This window comes from Neoarius graeffei, chromosome 13 (assembly GCF_027579695.1).
Source record: "Neoarius graeffei isolate fNeoGra1 chromosome 13, fNeoGra1.pri, whole genome shotgun sequence".
NCBI lineage: Eukaryota > Metazoa > Chordata > Actinopteri > Siluriformes > Ariidae > Neoarius > Neoarius graeffei.
In genome coordinates, this window is record NC_083581.1 from 38702092 (window position 1) to 38720141 (window position 18050).

An 18050-nucleotide genomic window follows, 5' to 3' on the forward strand; every position below is an offset into this window, starting at 1 on the left:
ATACTCGCTTATTAAACATGCTCCTTATGTAACTACACATTAGACATTCAGGAGCAATGAGAGAATTTCTATTTTCCTCAGGTATTGGCTTTAATATCAGATATTGGATTATATCGCAGCGCTGACAGATTCTGTTTGGGCAGAAGAGATTGATTCATTCATCAATTCTTGCTGTGGTATAAGAGGAATTAACCACTTGGGGATGTGCTGTTATTTAACAGTTATTCGCCGAAGGTGAAGTGAATATCGGTGAATAATAACAGACATAAAGTCGAGGTTATCATTCACTGATTTTCACTGAGCCTGAGGCGGATACAATGGTGCTTGAAAGTTTGTGAACCCTTTAGAATTTTCTATATTTCTGCATAAATATGACCTAAAACATCATCGGATTTTCACACAAGTCCTAAAAGTAGATCAAGAGAACCCAGTTAAACAAATGAGACAAAAATATTATACTTGGTCATTTATTTATTGAGGAAAATGATCCAATATTACATATCTGTGAGTGGCAAAAGTATGTGAACCTTTGCTTTCAGTATCTGGTGTGACCCCCTTGTGCAGCAATAACTGCAGCTAAACATTTCTGGTAGCTGTTGATCAGTCCTGCACACCGGCTTGGAGGAATTTTAGCCCATTCCTCCGTACAGAACAGCTTCAACTCTGGGATGTTGGTGGGTTTCCTCACATGAACTGCTCGCTTCAGGTCCTTCCACAACATTTCCATTGGATTAAGGTCAGGACTTTGACTTGGCCATTCCAAAACATTAACTTTATTCTTCTTTAACCATTCTTTAGTAGAACGACTTGTGTGCTTAGGGTCGTTGTCTTGCTGCATGACCCACCTTCTCTTGAGATTCAGTTCATGGACAGATGTCCTGACATTTTCCTTTAGAATTCGCTGGTATAATTCAGAATTCATTGTTCCATCAATGATGGCAAGCCGTCCTGGCCCAGATGCAGCAAAACAGGCCCAAACCATGATACTACCACCACCATGTTTCACAGATGGGATAAGGTTCTTATGCTGGAATGCAGTGTTTTCCTTTCTCCAAACATAACGCTTCTCATTTAAACCAAAAAGTTCTATTTTGGTCTCATCTGCCCACAAAACATTTTTCCAATAGCCTTCTGGCTTGTCCACATGATCTTTAGCAAACTGCAGATGAGCAGCAATGCTCTTTTTGGAGAGCAGTGGCTTTCTCCCTGCAACCCTGCCATGCACACCATTGTTGTTCAGTGTTCTCCTGATGGTGGACTCATGAACATTAACATTAGCCAATGTGAGAGAGGCCTTCAGTTGCTTAGAAGTTACCCTGGGGTCCTTTGTGACCTCGCCGACTATTACACGCCTTGCTCATGGAGTGATCTTTGTTGGTCGACCACTCCTGGGGAGGGTAACAATGGTCTTGAATTTCCTCCATTTGTACACAATCTGTCTGACTGTGGATTGGTGGAGTCCAAGCTCTTTAGAGATGGTTTTGTAACCTTTCCCAGCCTGATGAGCATCAACAACGCTTTTTCTGAGGTCCTCAGAAATCTCCTTTGTTCGTGCCATGATACACTTCCACAAACATGTGTTGTGAAGATCAGACTTTGATAGATCCCTGTTCTTTAAATAAAACAGGGTGCCCACTCACACCTGATTGTCATCCCATTGATTGAAAACACCTGACTCTAATTTCACCTTCAAATTAACTGCTAATCCTAGAGGTTCACATACTTTTGCCACTCACAGATATGTAATATTGGATCATTTTCCTCAATAAATAAATGAGCAAGTATAATGTTTTTGTCTCATTTGTTTAACTGGGTTCTCTTTATCTACTTTTAGGACTTGTGTGAAAATCTGATGATGTTTTAGGTCATATATATGCAGAAATACAGAAAATTCTAAAGGGTTCACAAACTTTCAAGCGCCATTGTAATTGTTTTTGTATCAATATGCAGGTGATTATTAAAAAAAAATAATAATTTCTTTCAGATATCAGAAGAAGCATACAAATGTAATAACAGCACACGCAGTCTTGTCACTTATCTACACCGAGTCACATAAAATACTTTGTTTTGAAATCGATAAAATAAATCACGATCCCACCTTACCTTTGAATAGTTTTAGATCAGGCTTTGTAACATCTTTTGTGCTTTTCGGAACAGCATTTTCTTTCATACTCTGTAATTCGTCCTCACTTACAGTGACAAAGCGATCGGCAGCCGTTTTGCCGAGTCGCTCGAGGCGATTATCGAGAAATAGTCCGAAATTCTCGACCAATCAGGGCGTGCGATTTCCTATAATCATCTCTGTATTTATACTCAAGGGAAATAATCACCCTTAGGGTGGTAACAGTAATTCCACTTCGTTACACCATCCCAGCACTGATTCATTTCCTATAACAGCACAACACCGAGTGTTTTTATTCCTTACTGATGACACAGAAAGATCCTGTGTGTTGATTTTAAAACATCGAGTTAAGGCACATGTCGTTTCTCATCTTTCACCCTGTCTGTAGGTGACACAGGAGTTATTAGAGAAGGTCAGAGAGGTGGAGTCCAGGCTGCAGTTCCAGGAAAAGATGAACCACTTGAGCGACTGGGTCCATCTTAATCAACAGCCCCTGAGCGGACGCACCGAGCTGTCACTCACTGAAGCTCAGGTGAGCTACGATACCCTTCAGAGCTGCATCTCTGTTAGTTAGAAGCAATACAGAGGACATGAAATGGTGGCTGACGTCTGGGCATCCAAGATGGCCGCCTCATAACATTGGTATTCGGTGACGTCGTGAAGTCTTATTGATGTTTTTATTGACAATACACTTCAAGCTTTGAGCTTTCTAAAGACAGTCCAGGTAAAACTCAGTTTTCAAAGCTCGAACTGAGCTTTTAAAATGAAGAACCCTCGTGAAACCCTTATTAAGAGTCCTAATCCTCATTACAGAAGCAAGCGTCTGGTTTGTAAATTGTAGTTTTTGTCTGCTTAGGTATATTTGGTGTAAGGGGGAATTGTGTACATTTTGAATCTCCAGCCAAACTATAATCATACTTTTTAATAAGGACTATTTCTAGCATTGGTGAATGGTACAGACGTTCGTCTCGTCATACAGGCGCTGGAGTCGGCTGTGAAGGAGCGGAGAAAAGAGCTGGACGAGCTGCTCATGCGTTCCACTGAACTCCACAGGAAACAGCTGCTGCTCCCTCAGGAAAAGGTCTGACTTAAACTTGCATGCTGTGTTTTTTCAACCTTAGTGTACGGTACATACACTTGTGTTCAAAATAATAGCAGTCCAACACGACTAACCAGATCAGTCACTGTTTTTGGTGGAAATTATATTACTACATGGCAAATAATTTACCAGTAGGTGTAGTAGAGTCATAGAAAACCAACAGACCCAACATTCATGATATGCATGCTCCTGAGTCTGTGTAATCGAATAATTAAGTGAAAGGGACGTGTTCAAAATAATAGCAGTGTGGAGTTTAATTAGTGAGGTCATTCATTCTGTGAAAAAACAGATGTCAGTCAGGTGGCCCTAATTTAAGGATGAAGGCAGCACATGTTGTACATCCATTTCTCTCTGAAAACTGGAGAAACGTGGGTCGTTCCAGCCATTGTTCAGAAGAACAGCGTGCTTTGATTAAAACGTTGATTGGAGAGGTAAAACGTATACTGTAAAGAAGTGCAGAAAATGATGGGCTGCTCGGCTAAAATGATCTCCAGTGCTTTAAAATGGACAGCAAAGCCAGAGAGACGTGGAAGAAAACAGAAGACTACCATTCGAATGGATCGAAGAATAGCCAGAATGGCAAAGACTCAGCCAATGATCAGCTCCAGGGTGATCAAAGACGGTCTGAAGTTACCTGTGAGTACTGTGACAATTAGAAGATGCCTGTGTGAACCTAATCTATCGGCAAGAAGCTCCCGCAAAGTTCCACTGTTAAAAAAAAAAGACGTGCTGAAGAGGATACAATTTGCCAAAGAACACATCGACTGGCCTAAAGAGAAATGGAAAAACATTTTGTGGACTGATGAAAGTAAAATTGTTCTTTTTGGGTCCAAGGGCCGCAGACAGTTTTTCAGACGACCCCCAAACACTGAATTCAAGCCACAGTACACTCTGAAGACAGTGAAGCATGGTGGTGCAAGCATCATGATATGGGAATGTTTCTCTTACTATGGTGCTGGGCCCATTTATCGCATACCAGGGATCATGGATCAGTTTGCATCAGGGCTTTGAACCAGAATTTTTTTCCTATTGGTTCGTTCCGAACAGAAACAGAATTTTAACGTTTCCGGTTTTGGGCTCCACCATTAAATAGACGTTCCCGAACCGGTTAGAACAAAAAAATTTCGTTCCCGGAACGGTTAATTACGTTCCCTGTCAGCTGTTTAACAAATGGCTATAAAGTTATGTCTCTGTCTCATCCAGCTTAAGCCAAATGTAGGCTAATTCTATTACAACCTTCATTAAATAAGACAAGAAATAATTCAAAACAATTATTATTTCAAATGTTGGCGATTTGGATTCTCAGTATGTCTTCCCATCTACACAAACAGAAAAAGTGCCAAAAATGAAAGATAATTCATTTAGTGTGTTACCAAAGGCTAGTCAGGCCCTATAGAGGGCTACCGCATGACGTCACCGCGCCGCGAGATTTTGTTAGGCACCATATTGGAAGACCAAGTACACATCTATGCAAGTACATACATACATAAAACAAACTACACCTGAAATGTAGCCAGGGCCGGTTCTGCCCTAATCTGGACCCGGGTGCAACATCGCGCAACCCCCCCCCCAAAAAAAACCAGTCTAAATCAGGACAACCATCACATAACTATAACTATAAACATTTTATATCAACTATTTTAACTAAATGGGCTATAATAAATAAGCCTGCAGGCAGCCACAGCGGGCTGCCTCAGAAAAGTAACCATTTGTCCTACCTTAAAACTCGTTTTGCATTTTCTGCCTCCTTTTTTGTATTTTCAACCCTCCGTTTATTTTCTTTCCTTTTCTGAAAACCCGATTTGTGTCCAGACATTTTGTTCTGCTACCAACGAACTAACTCGTCAGGTCTCGTCTCTCGAGCCCGCGATGATTCCCGTGGGAAGGGCAACAACTGATACATTTTTACAAACAGCCAATAGGGAGGTTGCATCGTTCAGGCTCTTCTTTGCTCAGACACTCAGTAATGGAGACGTGACAGTAGTCCACCTTCCCGCTCTCTCCATTCAGTCAGCGAACGTCACACAGGAAGTGAACCCCAGCGGGTCATAGAAACTTGTGCAGGAGAAGAATGGCTTTTTTATTTGTAGGCTACGGAAACTTTGAGGAACGAAATAAAAACCGGTATTAACCGGTTACCATTATTTTTAATAAGCGTTTCTGTTCCGGAACATAAAAAATAATAAAGTTTCTGGTTTCGTTTCTGTTCCATGTGAAATAGAAAAAGTTCCCGGTTTTCGTTTTCGTTCCTTGAACCGGTTCAAAGCCCTGGTTTGCATATATCAAAATACTTGAAGAGGTCATGTTGCCTTATGCTGAAGAGGAAATGCCCTTGAAATGGGTGTTTTCAACAAGACAATGACCCCAAACACACCATTAAGCGAGCAGCATCAGGGTTCAAGACCAACAAAATGAAAGTTATGGAGTGGCCAGCCCAATCCCCGGACCTTAATCCGATAGAAAACTTGTGGGGTGACATCAAAAATGCTGTTTCTGAGGCAAAACCAAGAAATGCAGAGGAATTGTGGAATGTTGTCAAATCATCCTGGGCTGGAATACCTGTTCACAGGTGCCAGAAGTTCTCAGAAACCGTGGTTATACAACTAAATATTAGTTTAGTGATTCACAGGAATACTAAATCCTTAAGATTTTTTCAGTTTATACAGTAAATATTTGAGTTTGTAATGAAAAATGCAGACACTGCTATTTTTTTGAACAGCCCAATGTTCATTTTTCTTCATTTTCTGTAAAGTAATTAAAATATTCATACATTTTTCTTCATGTTTTGATGTAGAATATAATGTGCAGTGTTCCCAGTGCATGGAAATAAAAACTATTATAAGGATTTTGAGCTTTACTCACGTTTTTAAACACACTGCTATTATTTTGAACACAACTGTATATCCATAAAAAAACATAGATAGTAAGAAGTCGTGGGATGGAAGTACATAAGGGGTGTGTGTGTGTGCATATTGCAAGACTTTGGATAAAATGATCAGCCAAATAAAAATGTAAAAAAACAAAAGCAAGTGTAAATATATAACTCTTATCCAGCAAAGAAAGTCAATGTTTTAACTTTAAGGTGAAGGAGTTATGTGTTCCTGTAACTCATTAATGCTGTGTTGGAGGCGAAGTTACAGCTTGTACTTCCTGGCCTACAGCTGATAAAACGCACTGAAAATGTCCCCTCAGCTTGAAATTTCAAATCTTCAACTTACAGTGTTCTCCTCACCTACCAGTTCCTTCATGGTTTTCAGGAGTGAAATTGGCTGCTCACAATGTGAACACTGTAAACTCTTCCGTCTTCTCTACTTTTATATTAGTTTATAACAGTATTGACTTTAGATAAGTCACTTGGCGCTGTTCTGGGGACTCCTTGAGAGGAACTACTCACTGGGGAGCTCTCCTGAGAACTACATACCTTCAAGGGTTTTTTTTTTTTCATTCACACTGCCAGTAGGGGTGGCACGGTGGTGTAGTGGTTAGCGCTGTCGCCTCACAGCAAGAAGGTCCGGGTTTGAGCCCCGTGGCCGGCGAGGGCCTTTCTGTGCGGAGTTTGCATGTTCTCCCCGTGTCCGCGTGGGTTTCCTCCGGGTGCTCCGGTTTCCCCCACAGTCCAAAGACATGCAGGTTAGGTTAACTGGTGACTCTAAATTGAGCGTAGGTGTGAATGTGAGTGTGAATGGTTGTCTGTGTCTATGTGTCAGCCCTGTGATGACCTGGCGACTTGTCCAGGGTGTACCCCGCCTTTTGCCCGTAGTCAGCTGGGATAGGCTCCGGCTTGCCTGCGACCCTGTAGAACAGGATAAAGCGGCTACAGATAATGAGATGAGATGACACTGCCAGTAGTAGTAGTTTTGTATGCCGTTGCACCTCCAGATGATCATCTCTAAGCCAGTTGTTAAAGGTGTCGCCTGCTTCATGTATAGTGGCGTAGCCCCCTGGCACTTCTGTTACTGCAGCACTCGGTGGTCAGTGTCTTGTGGGGATTCCTGACATTGGGGCATATAGGGGACTCTATGTAGCTCCAACGATGCAAACTGGCAGCTGTTTTGGCATGTCTTGATCTAAGCCTGTTTGCTCGAGTCCCTGTTTTCGTCAGGATCATTACCTTGTCGCAGGTTGGGGGGCTTGCGTATCTCAATAATCCTTAGAGCTATGCCAACAGGAGAGTAATCTCCCAGTAGGGTCACCCAAACCTAAGGGTCTGAGAGTAGAGGCCAGACTAAAAATGATACAAACCCAGTGACCAGACTAGGACAACCATCCTACTCTTGGTCCCACACCCTCTGAGCACCACTAGTCGGAACGCCGACGTGATGCAAGCCAGCTTGGTAACATGACTTTAACAAGAATTCCTTGCAAATTTTTTAATATTTTGCCTAGAAGCAGCAAAATCGTGCTGTATTTCCTCTATTGCATATACGCTCAATAAAGCTTGGACGTCTCTGTCCAGGGTTTAATGAGTATATGTTTTTGCCCCGGGGCGGCACGGTGGTGTAGTGGTTAGCGCTGTCGCCTCACAGCAAGAAGGTCCTGGGTTCGAGCCCCGGGGCCGGCGAGGGCCTTTCTGTGTGGAGTTTGCATGTTCTCCCCGTGTCCGCGTGGGTTTCCTCCGGGTGCTCCGGTTTCCCCCACAGTCCAAAGACATGCAGGTTAGGTTAACCGGTGACTCTAAATTGACCGTAGGTGTGAATGTGAGTGTGAATGGTTGTCTGTGTCTATGTGTCAGCCCTGTGATGACCTGGCGACTTGTCCAGGGTGTACCCCGCCTTTCGCCCGTAGTCAGCTGGGATAGGCTCCAGCTTGCCTGCGACCCTGTAGAAGGATCAAGCGGCTAGAGATAATGAGATGAGATGAGATGAGATGTTTTTGCCCCATTTATAAATGCTGATGTTAAGAGCTTTTGTTAACATGACTAACGTTTTAAGGCGTACCAAGAACTACAGTCGTCTTCAGTTCCTGCATTGTGGACACCCAAAAAAGGGGGAACTTCCTCCGACAGTTCTAAGAACTATTCGAGTTCCTTCAGTCCAAAAGCGCTGAAAACACAAGTTTTCATCTTGCAACGCATTTCAAAAAAGGTTGGGACGGTAAATCGTTTACCGCTTTATAACGTTGCCATTCATTGTCTCAACACTTAAAAGATGTTTAGGGACTGAAGACACCGAGTGATGAAGTGTTTCAGGTGTTATTTTGTCCCATTCTTCTTGTCAACAGGACTTAAGGTGTGCAATAGTACGGGGTCGTTGTTGTCATTTTGTTTCTTTTCAAAATTTGCCACACATTCTCTATTGGGGACAGAGGGGACAGACACCCTCTCCTGTTGCAGCCATGCCTTTGTAATGTGGTTTTGCATTGTCTTGTTGAAACATGCTAGGAGATCAAGGGTGTTCAGCTTAGGCTTGAGCCCTTGCCCTTTACACAACAAAATTCCTCCAGATACCTTGAATTGTTTAACGATATGCCCCATAAGAGGGTGAAATCTCCAAATTCCGTCCTATATTTCTTTGAGGAACGTAATTTTTGAAATGTTTAAAAGTTTTCTCACTCATTTGTTGAAAAACTGGAGATCCTCGGCCCATCCTTGCTCCTCAAAGACTAGACCTTTCCTGGATACTGACTTTGTATCAAATCATGGTTACAATCACCTGTTGACATCACCGGTTTCAAATCAGATCATTATTTAATTGTTTTACCTCATTACTCACCTTAAATTGCCCCCGTCCTAACTTTTTTGGAATGCGCTGCAGGTCTGAAACGCAGGAGTTAATGTACATTAACAAGTGAAATGAAGTTGACCAGATAGAACATGAAATATCTTGGGTCTGCAATGAAATACAAGTCAAAGTAAATTTAGAAAGCACTGCTTTCATTTTATAGTTGTATTTTCCATACCATCCCAACTTTTTTTGATTTGGGGTTGTATAAGGCACCACAAAGTCAGTATAAGAATGGATGGAATGACTGTGCAGATCCTGGAACTAGCTTGTAGTTTATTTTTAGTTTTTATTTTTGCCAAATATATCAGTGAAGCTGGATTACAGTGATATGCTTTCAAACCGTCAAGCTTATATGCTAGGATTTTGCCATCATGTTAAATTGCATTCACCTCGGGGTTAAAATATAATGGGTGCATGCTGCTGTAGCGTGATGATCAACAACAGGGTGGTGTTATTGTTACCATCACAAAGTTAATTATTTTCCACCAACAGCATGGAAAGTGCGATACCACTTCATACTGGCAGCAGTTACAATTTTTAACCGATTAATGAAGAGCATGTCATGATTTTTATCTGTTTATAGTTACACTTAAACAGATAAAAATCATGACATGCTCTTCATTAATCAGTGAAAAAAAAAGTAACTTAGAAACCAGAAAGAGATTATTTAAGTGTTATGTTTGGTCTACATTTTTATATGGAGCCAAAACATGGATAGTAAATAACCAAATGCAAAAAAAGACTTCAGGCCTTTGAGATGTGGGTTTACAGACGTATGAATCAGATTTCTTGGACTGAAAAAGTAACAAGGGCGGCACGGTGGTGTAGTGGTTAGCGCTGTCGCCTCACAGCAAGAAGGTCCGGGTCCGAGCCCCGTGGTCGGTGAGGGCCTTTCTGTGCGGAGTTTGCATGTTCTCCCCGTGTCCGCGTGGGTTTCCTCCGGGTGCTCCGGTTTCCCCCACAGTCCAAAGACATGCAGGTTAGGTTAACTGGTGACTCTAAATTGACCGTAGGTGTGAATGTGAGTGTGAATGGTTGTCTGTGTCTATGTGTCAGCCCTGTGATGACCTGGCGACTTGTCCAGGGTGTACCCCGCCTTTCACCCGTAGTCCGCTGGGATAGGCTCCAGCTTGCCTGCGACCCTGTAGAACAGGATAAAGCGGCTACAGATAATGAGATGAGATGAAAAAGTAACAAATGAGGATGTGCTGAAGACGGTAGGCGCTAAGCGAATGGTTCTTGAAAGTAATTAAAGAAAGAAAACTCAAATACTTTGGTCATATAATTAGACATGACAGCCTCCATCATACTCTACTGGAAGGCCAGATCAACAGCAGGTGAGGTCAAGGCCGGCCCAGAATGTCACGGGTTACGAACGTCAGGGAATGGACTGGCATGACTTACACAGAGGCAGTACGAAAAGCACAAAACCGGAAAGAATGGCATTTCATCACATCCCACCCTTGACCAGAGGAAGGAACATGAAGAAGATAGTTACATTTGATGTTCATTTAAATTGTGGAATAGCCATGAAACAAGTCAGTTCTTGCTACCACTTATATCCTGTTATAGCTGCTATAAATGGTTGCTTTCTTGTCAGACTTTCTTTTTATTAGAAGAAAAAAAAAGCATAATAGCGAGAGTAAAAAGCGTTAACTCAGACTTGTCAGAGAACGTAGAAAGTTACAGCTTGGCCTCTGATTGTTGCACAGCTGTTATAGAAAGTGAATCGACACCTGCTGACCAATCAGAACCAAGAATTGAAGAGTGACCAAGTGGGAAAGTGTATATGATGGAAAAATGGTTTCAAGAACAGAACCTTGAGGAACACCTTAATTATCTATTTATTAATAGATACAAAATGAGCTGGTTCAGAGAGAGAGGATGTTAACCATACAAGAATATCATGAATGTGTGTGTGTGTGTGTGTGTGTGTGTGTGTGTGTGTGTGTGTGTGTGTGTGTGTGTGTGTGTGTGTTTTCACAGAGTAAAATGGAGCAGTTGGCAGCAGATTGGAAAGTTCTTGAGCTCAGATTGAAAGAGAGGACACAAGTGCCTCACTCACCGTGGACACACCAAATCACCCAGCAACCGCTGTCTCCAGGTTAGTGACTAACCACTGACACTTTGTCTAAACATTAAAGTCTCTCTCTTATGTATAATGTGTGTGTGTGTGTGTGTGTGTGTGTCAGTGTGTGTCGAGGTTCAGAGGTCAGTGCTGCTGGGAGAGGCTCCTCTCAGCGCAGCGTGTGTGAGTGACCGGGCCACAGAGCTGGCCGACTGGCTGCAGCTCATTCAGCAGATGCTCAAATCCAGCATCGTTACCGTGGGTGACACTGACGAGATCCGCACCACTATCAGCCGCCTGGAGGTGTGTGTGTGTGTGTGTGTGTGTGTGTGTGTGTGTGTATATTTGTACATATTTGGTAGCTTCTTCTATGATTCTTTTGTTGAGGACAGAGATTAGGTGTGTATCAGTGTGTGTGTGTGTGTGTGTGTGTGTGTGTGTGTGTGTGTGTGTGTGTGTGTGTGTTTAGGTGACTAAAGGGGATCTGGAGCAGAGGCATCCTCAGCTGGAGGAGATTTTCACTCAGGCTCAGAACATCAAGAACAAAACATCTGACCTGGATGTGCGAACCTCCATCACTGAGAAACGTACGTGTCCAGCTTCTAGCTTCTTCTTTTCTCCATATTTTTCTTCTTCTTTTTGCATCTTGACACGTTTCTTCATGTTGCTTCTTCTCGGTTCTCCTTCATCCTTCTGTCGCTTCTTACTTCATGCTGTTGCTTCTTTTTTTTTCTTCTTTTTGCTTTTTCTTCTTGGTTTCTTGATTTTTTCCCCCTACTTTTTTCATCTACTTCTGCTCCTTTTTCTTACTTTTCTTTGTCTTCTTTTTTCTTGATGTTCTGGTTTCTTCTTTTTGTCTTCTACTTCTTATTTATCGTTTTTCATTTCTTCTCTTTCATGTCTTCCTGCTATTTCTTCTTATTTTTGCTTCATTTCTTTTCTCCATCATTTTTGTCTTCTCCCTTCTTATTCTGTTTTTTTCTGATTGCTTCTTTTTATGCTTGATTCTTTCTTCCAACTTTCTTTTTCTTATTATTGCTTATTCTCACTTTTTATTTTTCCTTATCCTCCTCCTCCTCCTTCTTATTCTGCTTTTCCTTGAAATTTCTACCTGCCCTAATTGACCATATTGTCTTATATTATTTCGATTAAACAAACAAATGTTTAAAGCTTTTATTTTTTTAAGAACCCTTAACGTCTGGGTCTAAGCTTTTCCAAAACATTTTTAGAAGACAAGGTGTATAAGAAGTGGGTTATCTTAATTAGCACGCAGAAACAAAAAAGAAAATTGTTAATTATGTGAAATGAGGGATTTCTGGTTTGTGTTTGGTGGCCAGTGGAGAAAGTGCGCAGCCAATGGGACAACACGCAGCACGGTGTGGAGGCGCGGCTCCTGCAGCTAGATCACATGACCACGCACAGTGACCAATGGCAGGACCAGTGGGCTCGTGTGAAGACTCTGATTGGTCAAAACGAGGTGCATTTGCATAACCTGCTTCAGATGAGCCGGGAGCCGCTCACCAAACAGATCGGTGACAACAAGGTGAGATCATCAGGGTACAAAGGGACAAGAAACACAACTCATTTGAATATTAGGCCACACCCACAGTTCTTAGCGCAGTCTAGTTCAGATGGGGTTTGGAACCACGTTTTATCACATTCCGGTCCTGACATTTCGTTCAAGTGTTGCTGGATGTTTAATGGAACGCTCAAGTTTGGCATCATGCAAACATTTGAGACATTTTAATTTTTTAGTTCTGTGATTATCCTGTAGGAGGAGCTCCAGGTCCATGTTTTTAAAGCTTACCCCGCTCTCTTGCTCTGTGTTTATCAGATAGTAGTTTAATTGCTATAAAAGGATTACAGTGTTTTACTATAGCTTCACAGATATTGCACTTGGAAGTGCTCATTTGGAGTGCACTCCAGTTGTCATGCTCTCAAAGCGCGTTCGATGTGTTCTTTGCCTCAGACATTTAATCGATAGTTTTATTTTCCCCCATTTATTTATTAAGCACAGAGGAACAAAATGTTTTTCCTTTCCTCTTTCTCCTGTCAAGGCCTTCCTGCAAGACCTTAGCCGAGAGCATGTGACCGTGATGGCGTTTAACGAGCTCTGCAATCAGCTTCTGCAGGATTACGCCACTGACGATACACGCAGGGTCAAAGAGGTGATGGACAAAACCATCGTGTCCTGGAACTCCATCAATAACCGGTACACACACACACACACACACACACACACACACACACTGCACGACAGTGGACACGGAAAACTGTCAACTAGAGCTGAGCATACACTTTTGGACACACTCTCACAGCATGAAATAAAATATATAGATATAAAAAAAGAATATTCAGCATGAAAGTTGTCAAGCAGTGTAAATCTCTCTCTCTCACACACACACACACCACACACACACACACACACACACACACACACACACACACAGAGATTCTGCAGCAGAAAGATGTGTTCACGTCTCTCCCCCCCAACATCAACAAATACATTGTATTCAGTTCATATATGGCCCTTTTCCACTACCCTTTTTCAGCTCACTTCAGCTCGCTTCAGCTCACTTCAGCCCGACACGGCTCGCGTTTCGACTACCAAAAACCAGCACGACTCAGCTTGCTTCAGCCCTGCTTAGCCCCTAAAACTCGCACCGTTTTGGAGTGGGGCTGAAGCGAGCCAAACCGTGCCGAGTGGGGCTAGGGGCGTGAGCAGACACTCCCCTGTGCACTGATTGGTGAGGAGGCGTGTCCTCACATGCCCACACACGCCCCGCGAGCACGCTGGGATCTGTAAACACCGTAAACCCGGAAGAAGAAGAATTACGAATTACGAGAATTTCTGAAGCCTTATGCGCCTCGCCTCATCTATACGCTCTTGCCAGTATCTGTTGGCGTTGTCGGTGACAACAAGCCACAGCACCAAGACCAGCAACACTAACGACTCCATGTCCTCCATGTTTATTGTTTACTATCCGGGTCATGAGACTACCGCTTAAAAGCTCACTGATGTCACTGTTTGCGCTGCTTAACGACATCACCTGACGTCCACCCACTTTCGCTAACTCCACCCAATGTGTCCACCCACTTCCAGCCAGCACGGTTCAGCGCGGTTGTAGTCGAAATGCAACTCCAACAGCCCCACTCAGCCCGACTCAGCACGGCACGGCTCAGCCCGACTCAGTCGCGTTTGTAGTGGAAAAGCGGCAATACATAGAGCACAGTGATGGTCCTTTACTCAGATCATACTTGGACTCAATTCACTGTAAAGCTTAAAACTTTATACACCCCTCATATAAAGCCACATCAATAAACCACTAAACCAACGCTTCCTTCCTTCCTTCCTTCCTTCCTTCCTTCCTTCCTTCCTTCCTTCCTTCCTTCCTTCCTTCCTTCCTTCCTTCCTTCCTTCCTTGCCTTACCTTTCTCTTCCCTTTTCTTTTTTCATTTCCCATCTGTTCTTTTCCCTTCCATTTCCTTTCCTTCCTTTCAGTTCCTTTCCCATCATTTCCCTTCGCTTCCATTTCCCTTCCATTTCCATTTCCCTTCCATTTCCATCCTTTCTGTTCCTTTCCCATCATTTCCCTTCTTTTCTCTTCCTATCCCCATCCATTTCCTTTCCTTCCTTTCCCATCACTTCCCTTCTTCTCCATTCCCTTCCATTTCCTTTCCTTCCTTTCCGTTCCTTTCCCATTCATTTCCTTTCATTCCTTTCCCATTATTTCCCTTCTTTTCCCTTCCCATCCATTTCCTTTCCTTCCTTTCCCATCACTTCCTTTCTTCTCCATTCCCTTCCATTTCCTTTCCTTCCTTTCAGTTCCTTTCCCATTCATTTCCTTTCATTCCTTTCCCACAATTTCCCTTCTTTTCCTTTCCCATCTATTTCCTTTCCTTCTTTTCCCTTCCCTTTCCTTCCTTTCAGTTCCATTCCCATCATTTCCCTTCTCTTCCTTTCCATTCCCTTCCCTTGACATCCCTTCCATCTCTTTCCCATCATTTTTCTTCCCTACATTTCCCTTCCCTTCCTTCCCTTTCCCTTCCCATCCCATCATGTCACTTTCCTTTCCTTTCATTTTGCTTCATACCTTTAAGCCGTGCCTAAATCCATCTTTGTGCAATATACCGTATCAGTCCATAAATAAGCTCGCTGTATACTGCTGATTTTGTGAAAAGGTAAATGGACAGACCGGTGAGTGTGTGTGTGTGTGTTTTCATGTGTCCTCAGGGCATCAGATCGTCAGGTGGTCCTCGACTCGGAGCTGAAGAGCCTGCAGGTGTCTCTGAGGGAGCTCGAGGGCTTCCTGAAATGGCTGCAGGAGGCTGAAACTACCGTCAACGTCTTGGCTGATGCCTCCCAGAGGGAGGAGCTGTCTCAGGACTCCGCCCGCCTCCGAGAGCTGAAGGGTCAACTAGATGTAAGTATCATGTTTGTGGTGTTGGCTTTGACATAGTGGGATGTGTAATCAGTGATGTTTTGGCTGCCAAGACGAGATGATTTGTTGATGTGTTGTCTTGAGTGTGTGTATGTGTGCGCGCGCGCGCGTGTGTGTGCATCTTTCTGATTTATCCAATCTGTCATCTATGTGCTTGCACTTAGATGAGGCAGACGTCTCGGACCAATCTGACAGGTTTTCAGCATACTCGAGTGCGGATATTATTAGATGTTGTGTAAGTGTGTGTGCTGTGTGTTTAGATGCCCAGGCACACCCTCCGTCCTGTTATCACCCTGTCGCCCCTCATTTGTACACACTCCAAGCAAGCAAGAGGCGTGTTCATGTTTAAAATGTTAAGCAGTGTGTGCAAGTTGAGCCTGGCAGTAATTCAAACCGCATATGACTCGAACCTTTTATTTGAGACACATATGGTCATATTATGGGATGGAAGGTACACCACCGTTATTTTAGTCCTAAATTAATATTGAAAATCCCATGAACAGAGTTTTAGAGTGAGCAGATGGATGAGCAGCTTGCATGTTGACCTGGTATTGCAGTACCTTCAGGACCTGTCCATTTCCTCATGGTTGTGGAAGTCTAGGGGTCAAATTTGTTTGAGATCAAATCCTAGGCCTCGTAGCTGGAGAGCCGGAGCCTGACTCCGGTGAATAAAGTGATTTGAATAGAAAATCACACTTCGTAAAAAGTGTCTAAAATTTTTTTTTTTTTTTGTAGCAGATTAATTCTACAACCCACATGTTGTGTAATTTATATACTACTGATTCAGCTCCTCAGTTAATAACCCAGCCCTTGGGGAGGGTTGAGTAAAGTCTACTGAAGTGGGAAAAACATTAAAATCACCAGCATTCATTTAACACCTCCAGTGCATATTAACTCGGCTGCAGCGGACCGTGAGGGTGTTCGTTTAACACCTGCCTCCAGTCTCCTGGGGTTCATGCTGCTCCGCTCCACAGCGATGGAACATTTCTTTTTGTTTAACCTTATTCAAAAGACGAAGGGCTTCATGATTAGCTGATATGCTAGATCCTAGATCCAACGATCCTAGATGTACAAGGTCCTCTTGTGTGTATGCTAAGCATTAGCGTAATTCCATTTTCTACATTTCTGTGTCATCACTTTGGTTAATAAACTACTTCTATAAACCTTAAACTTTTGCATGTGCTTAAATAGCAGAATATAGGGTTCAGTCTATGTGTAGCATATAGGACAGACTCCGAATGAGGATCCATATGAGTAGAGCAGCATACAGAGGGAGAAAAAAACCAAGGTCAGGAGACAGACACGGGTTAAAAACAACTTAAAAAGATACTGCAACAGTCAGCGTAAATCAAAGGCTACAATTCTACAGATAAAGAATGGCAAGACTTCGCAATGGGTTCATTAACAGGAGTAGGCTTAAACCAGGAAATGGCCTGGAAACAACAGAAGATATGCGAGTATTCCAGCAATCACAGGCTCTGATGGCAGGGACGGGATGTGTCCTGTGTCTGAGATACACCACGAATCTACACAATTTCAGATAATGAGGCCGTATGTACCCCATGTCCTGTGTAGTCACTATATTCACTATAAATCCCCAAGCAGTGTAAGACCTTTTGATTCCACCCCATCTTCTCCCCAAGGTAACCATAAATGGTTCTCAACGTGGTTCATTTAAGCCAAAAAAAACAGGGCCGCCTTTTGGGATTGTGAATAGGAATGTTGACCCTGGCCTTTTCTGTCACAATAATAGATCTTTGCAAAAGTATCTCCAGTATTTGGCTTCAATTCAACGCGTTTCCTGGAGGATGTCCATTGAAAATCTCTCATCAGCCTGTCCTTGTCTGTCATGAGCTGAGAAATGGCCTTGGTGCTTGAAAATACAAAAATGCACTCCATACCATTGGCCATGCCCAATACACTTTTTTTTTCTATAACTCCAGTACACCATATTTTTTCCCCTTATAATAACGAGGTGCATGCTTAACATTTTGAAAAGGTCTTGAGACACAAGTATTATCAAGAACTTTGCTACTTTTCTACTGCACTGACCAAAACCGTGATTAAAGTGCTGATGACACGTTTTTGACATCTTTGGCGATGCTTTATAACATAAAAAGTAATTCCTGATGATCCATATATTAATTCACGAAGGCGCCTATTTTACAAGTTATGATAAAAAACGCGGCTATTTGGGCAAATTTGACGGGGCTGCAGCACCCAGGAGACGAAGGAGGAGGAGGAGCTATATGACGTCAGCGAAAGAACCTTCCTCCTAACTTACCAGTTTGCTGTTGATGCGAGAGGTGTTCAGTTTATCATTATTAGTATTTTTATTAGACATTATTATACATTATTTATTTATTTATTTATTTATTTATTATGCCTTCGCGTTGTGTTGCCGGCTTTTGCTCCAAAACCCACAAGGATGGGGTAAGTTTATTCAAGTTTCCCAGAGATCCCGAGCTGCATGCGAAGTGGGTGAAGCAAGTCAGGCGCACTCGTGACAAGTGGGAGCCCTCACCAACATCCGTCCTGTGCTCTGAACACTTCGATTTGGATTGTTTTGACACCCTTCCCAGCTTAAAAGAATCTC

The 18050-nt window shown here is 42.8% G+C and overlaps 1 protein-coding gene across 8 annotated transcripts in view; it reads left to right on the forward strand.

Annotated features, from left to right (window-relative positions):
- utrn (utrophin) overlaps window positions 1–18050 on the forward strand; it is a 451611-nt gene that overhangs the window by 182696 nt on the left and 250865 nt on the right. For all 8 annotated transcript variants that reach the window (XM_060937691.1, XM_060937690.1, XM_060937694.1 and 5 more), the window contains 8 exons: window positions 2511–2654; window positions 3102–3203; window positions 10931–11048; window positions 11137–11315; window positions 11482–11599; window positions 12350–12555; window positions 13070–13224; window positions 15247–15436. In XM_060937691.1, the coding sequence (XP_060793674.1) occupies window positions 2511–2654; window positions 3102–3203; window positions 10931–11048; window positions 11137–11315; window positions 11482–11599; window positions 12350–12555; window positions 13070–13224; window positions 15247–15436 (1212 nt within the window). The remainder of the gene's footprint in view (window positions 1–2510; window positions 2655–3101; window positions 3204–10930; window positions 11049–11136; window positions 11316–11481; window positions 11600–12349; window positions 12556–13069; window positions 13225–15246; window positions 15437–18050) is intronic.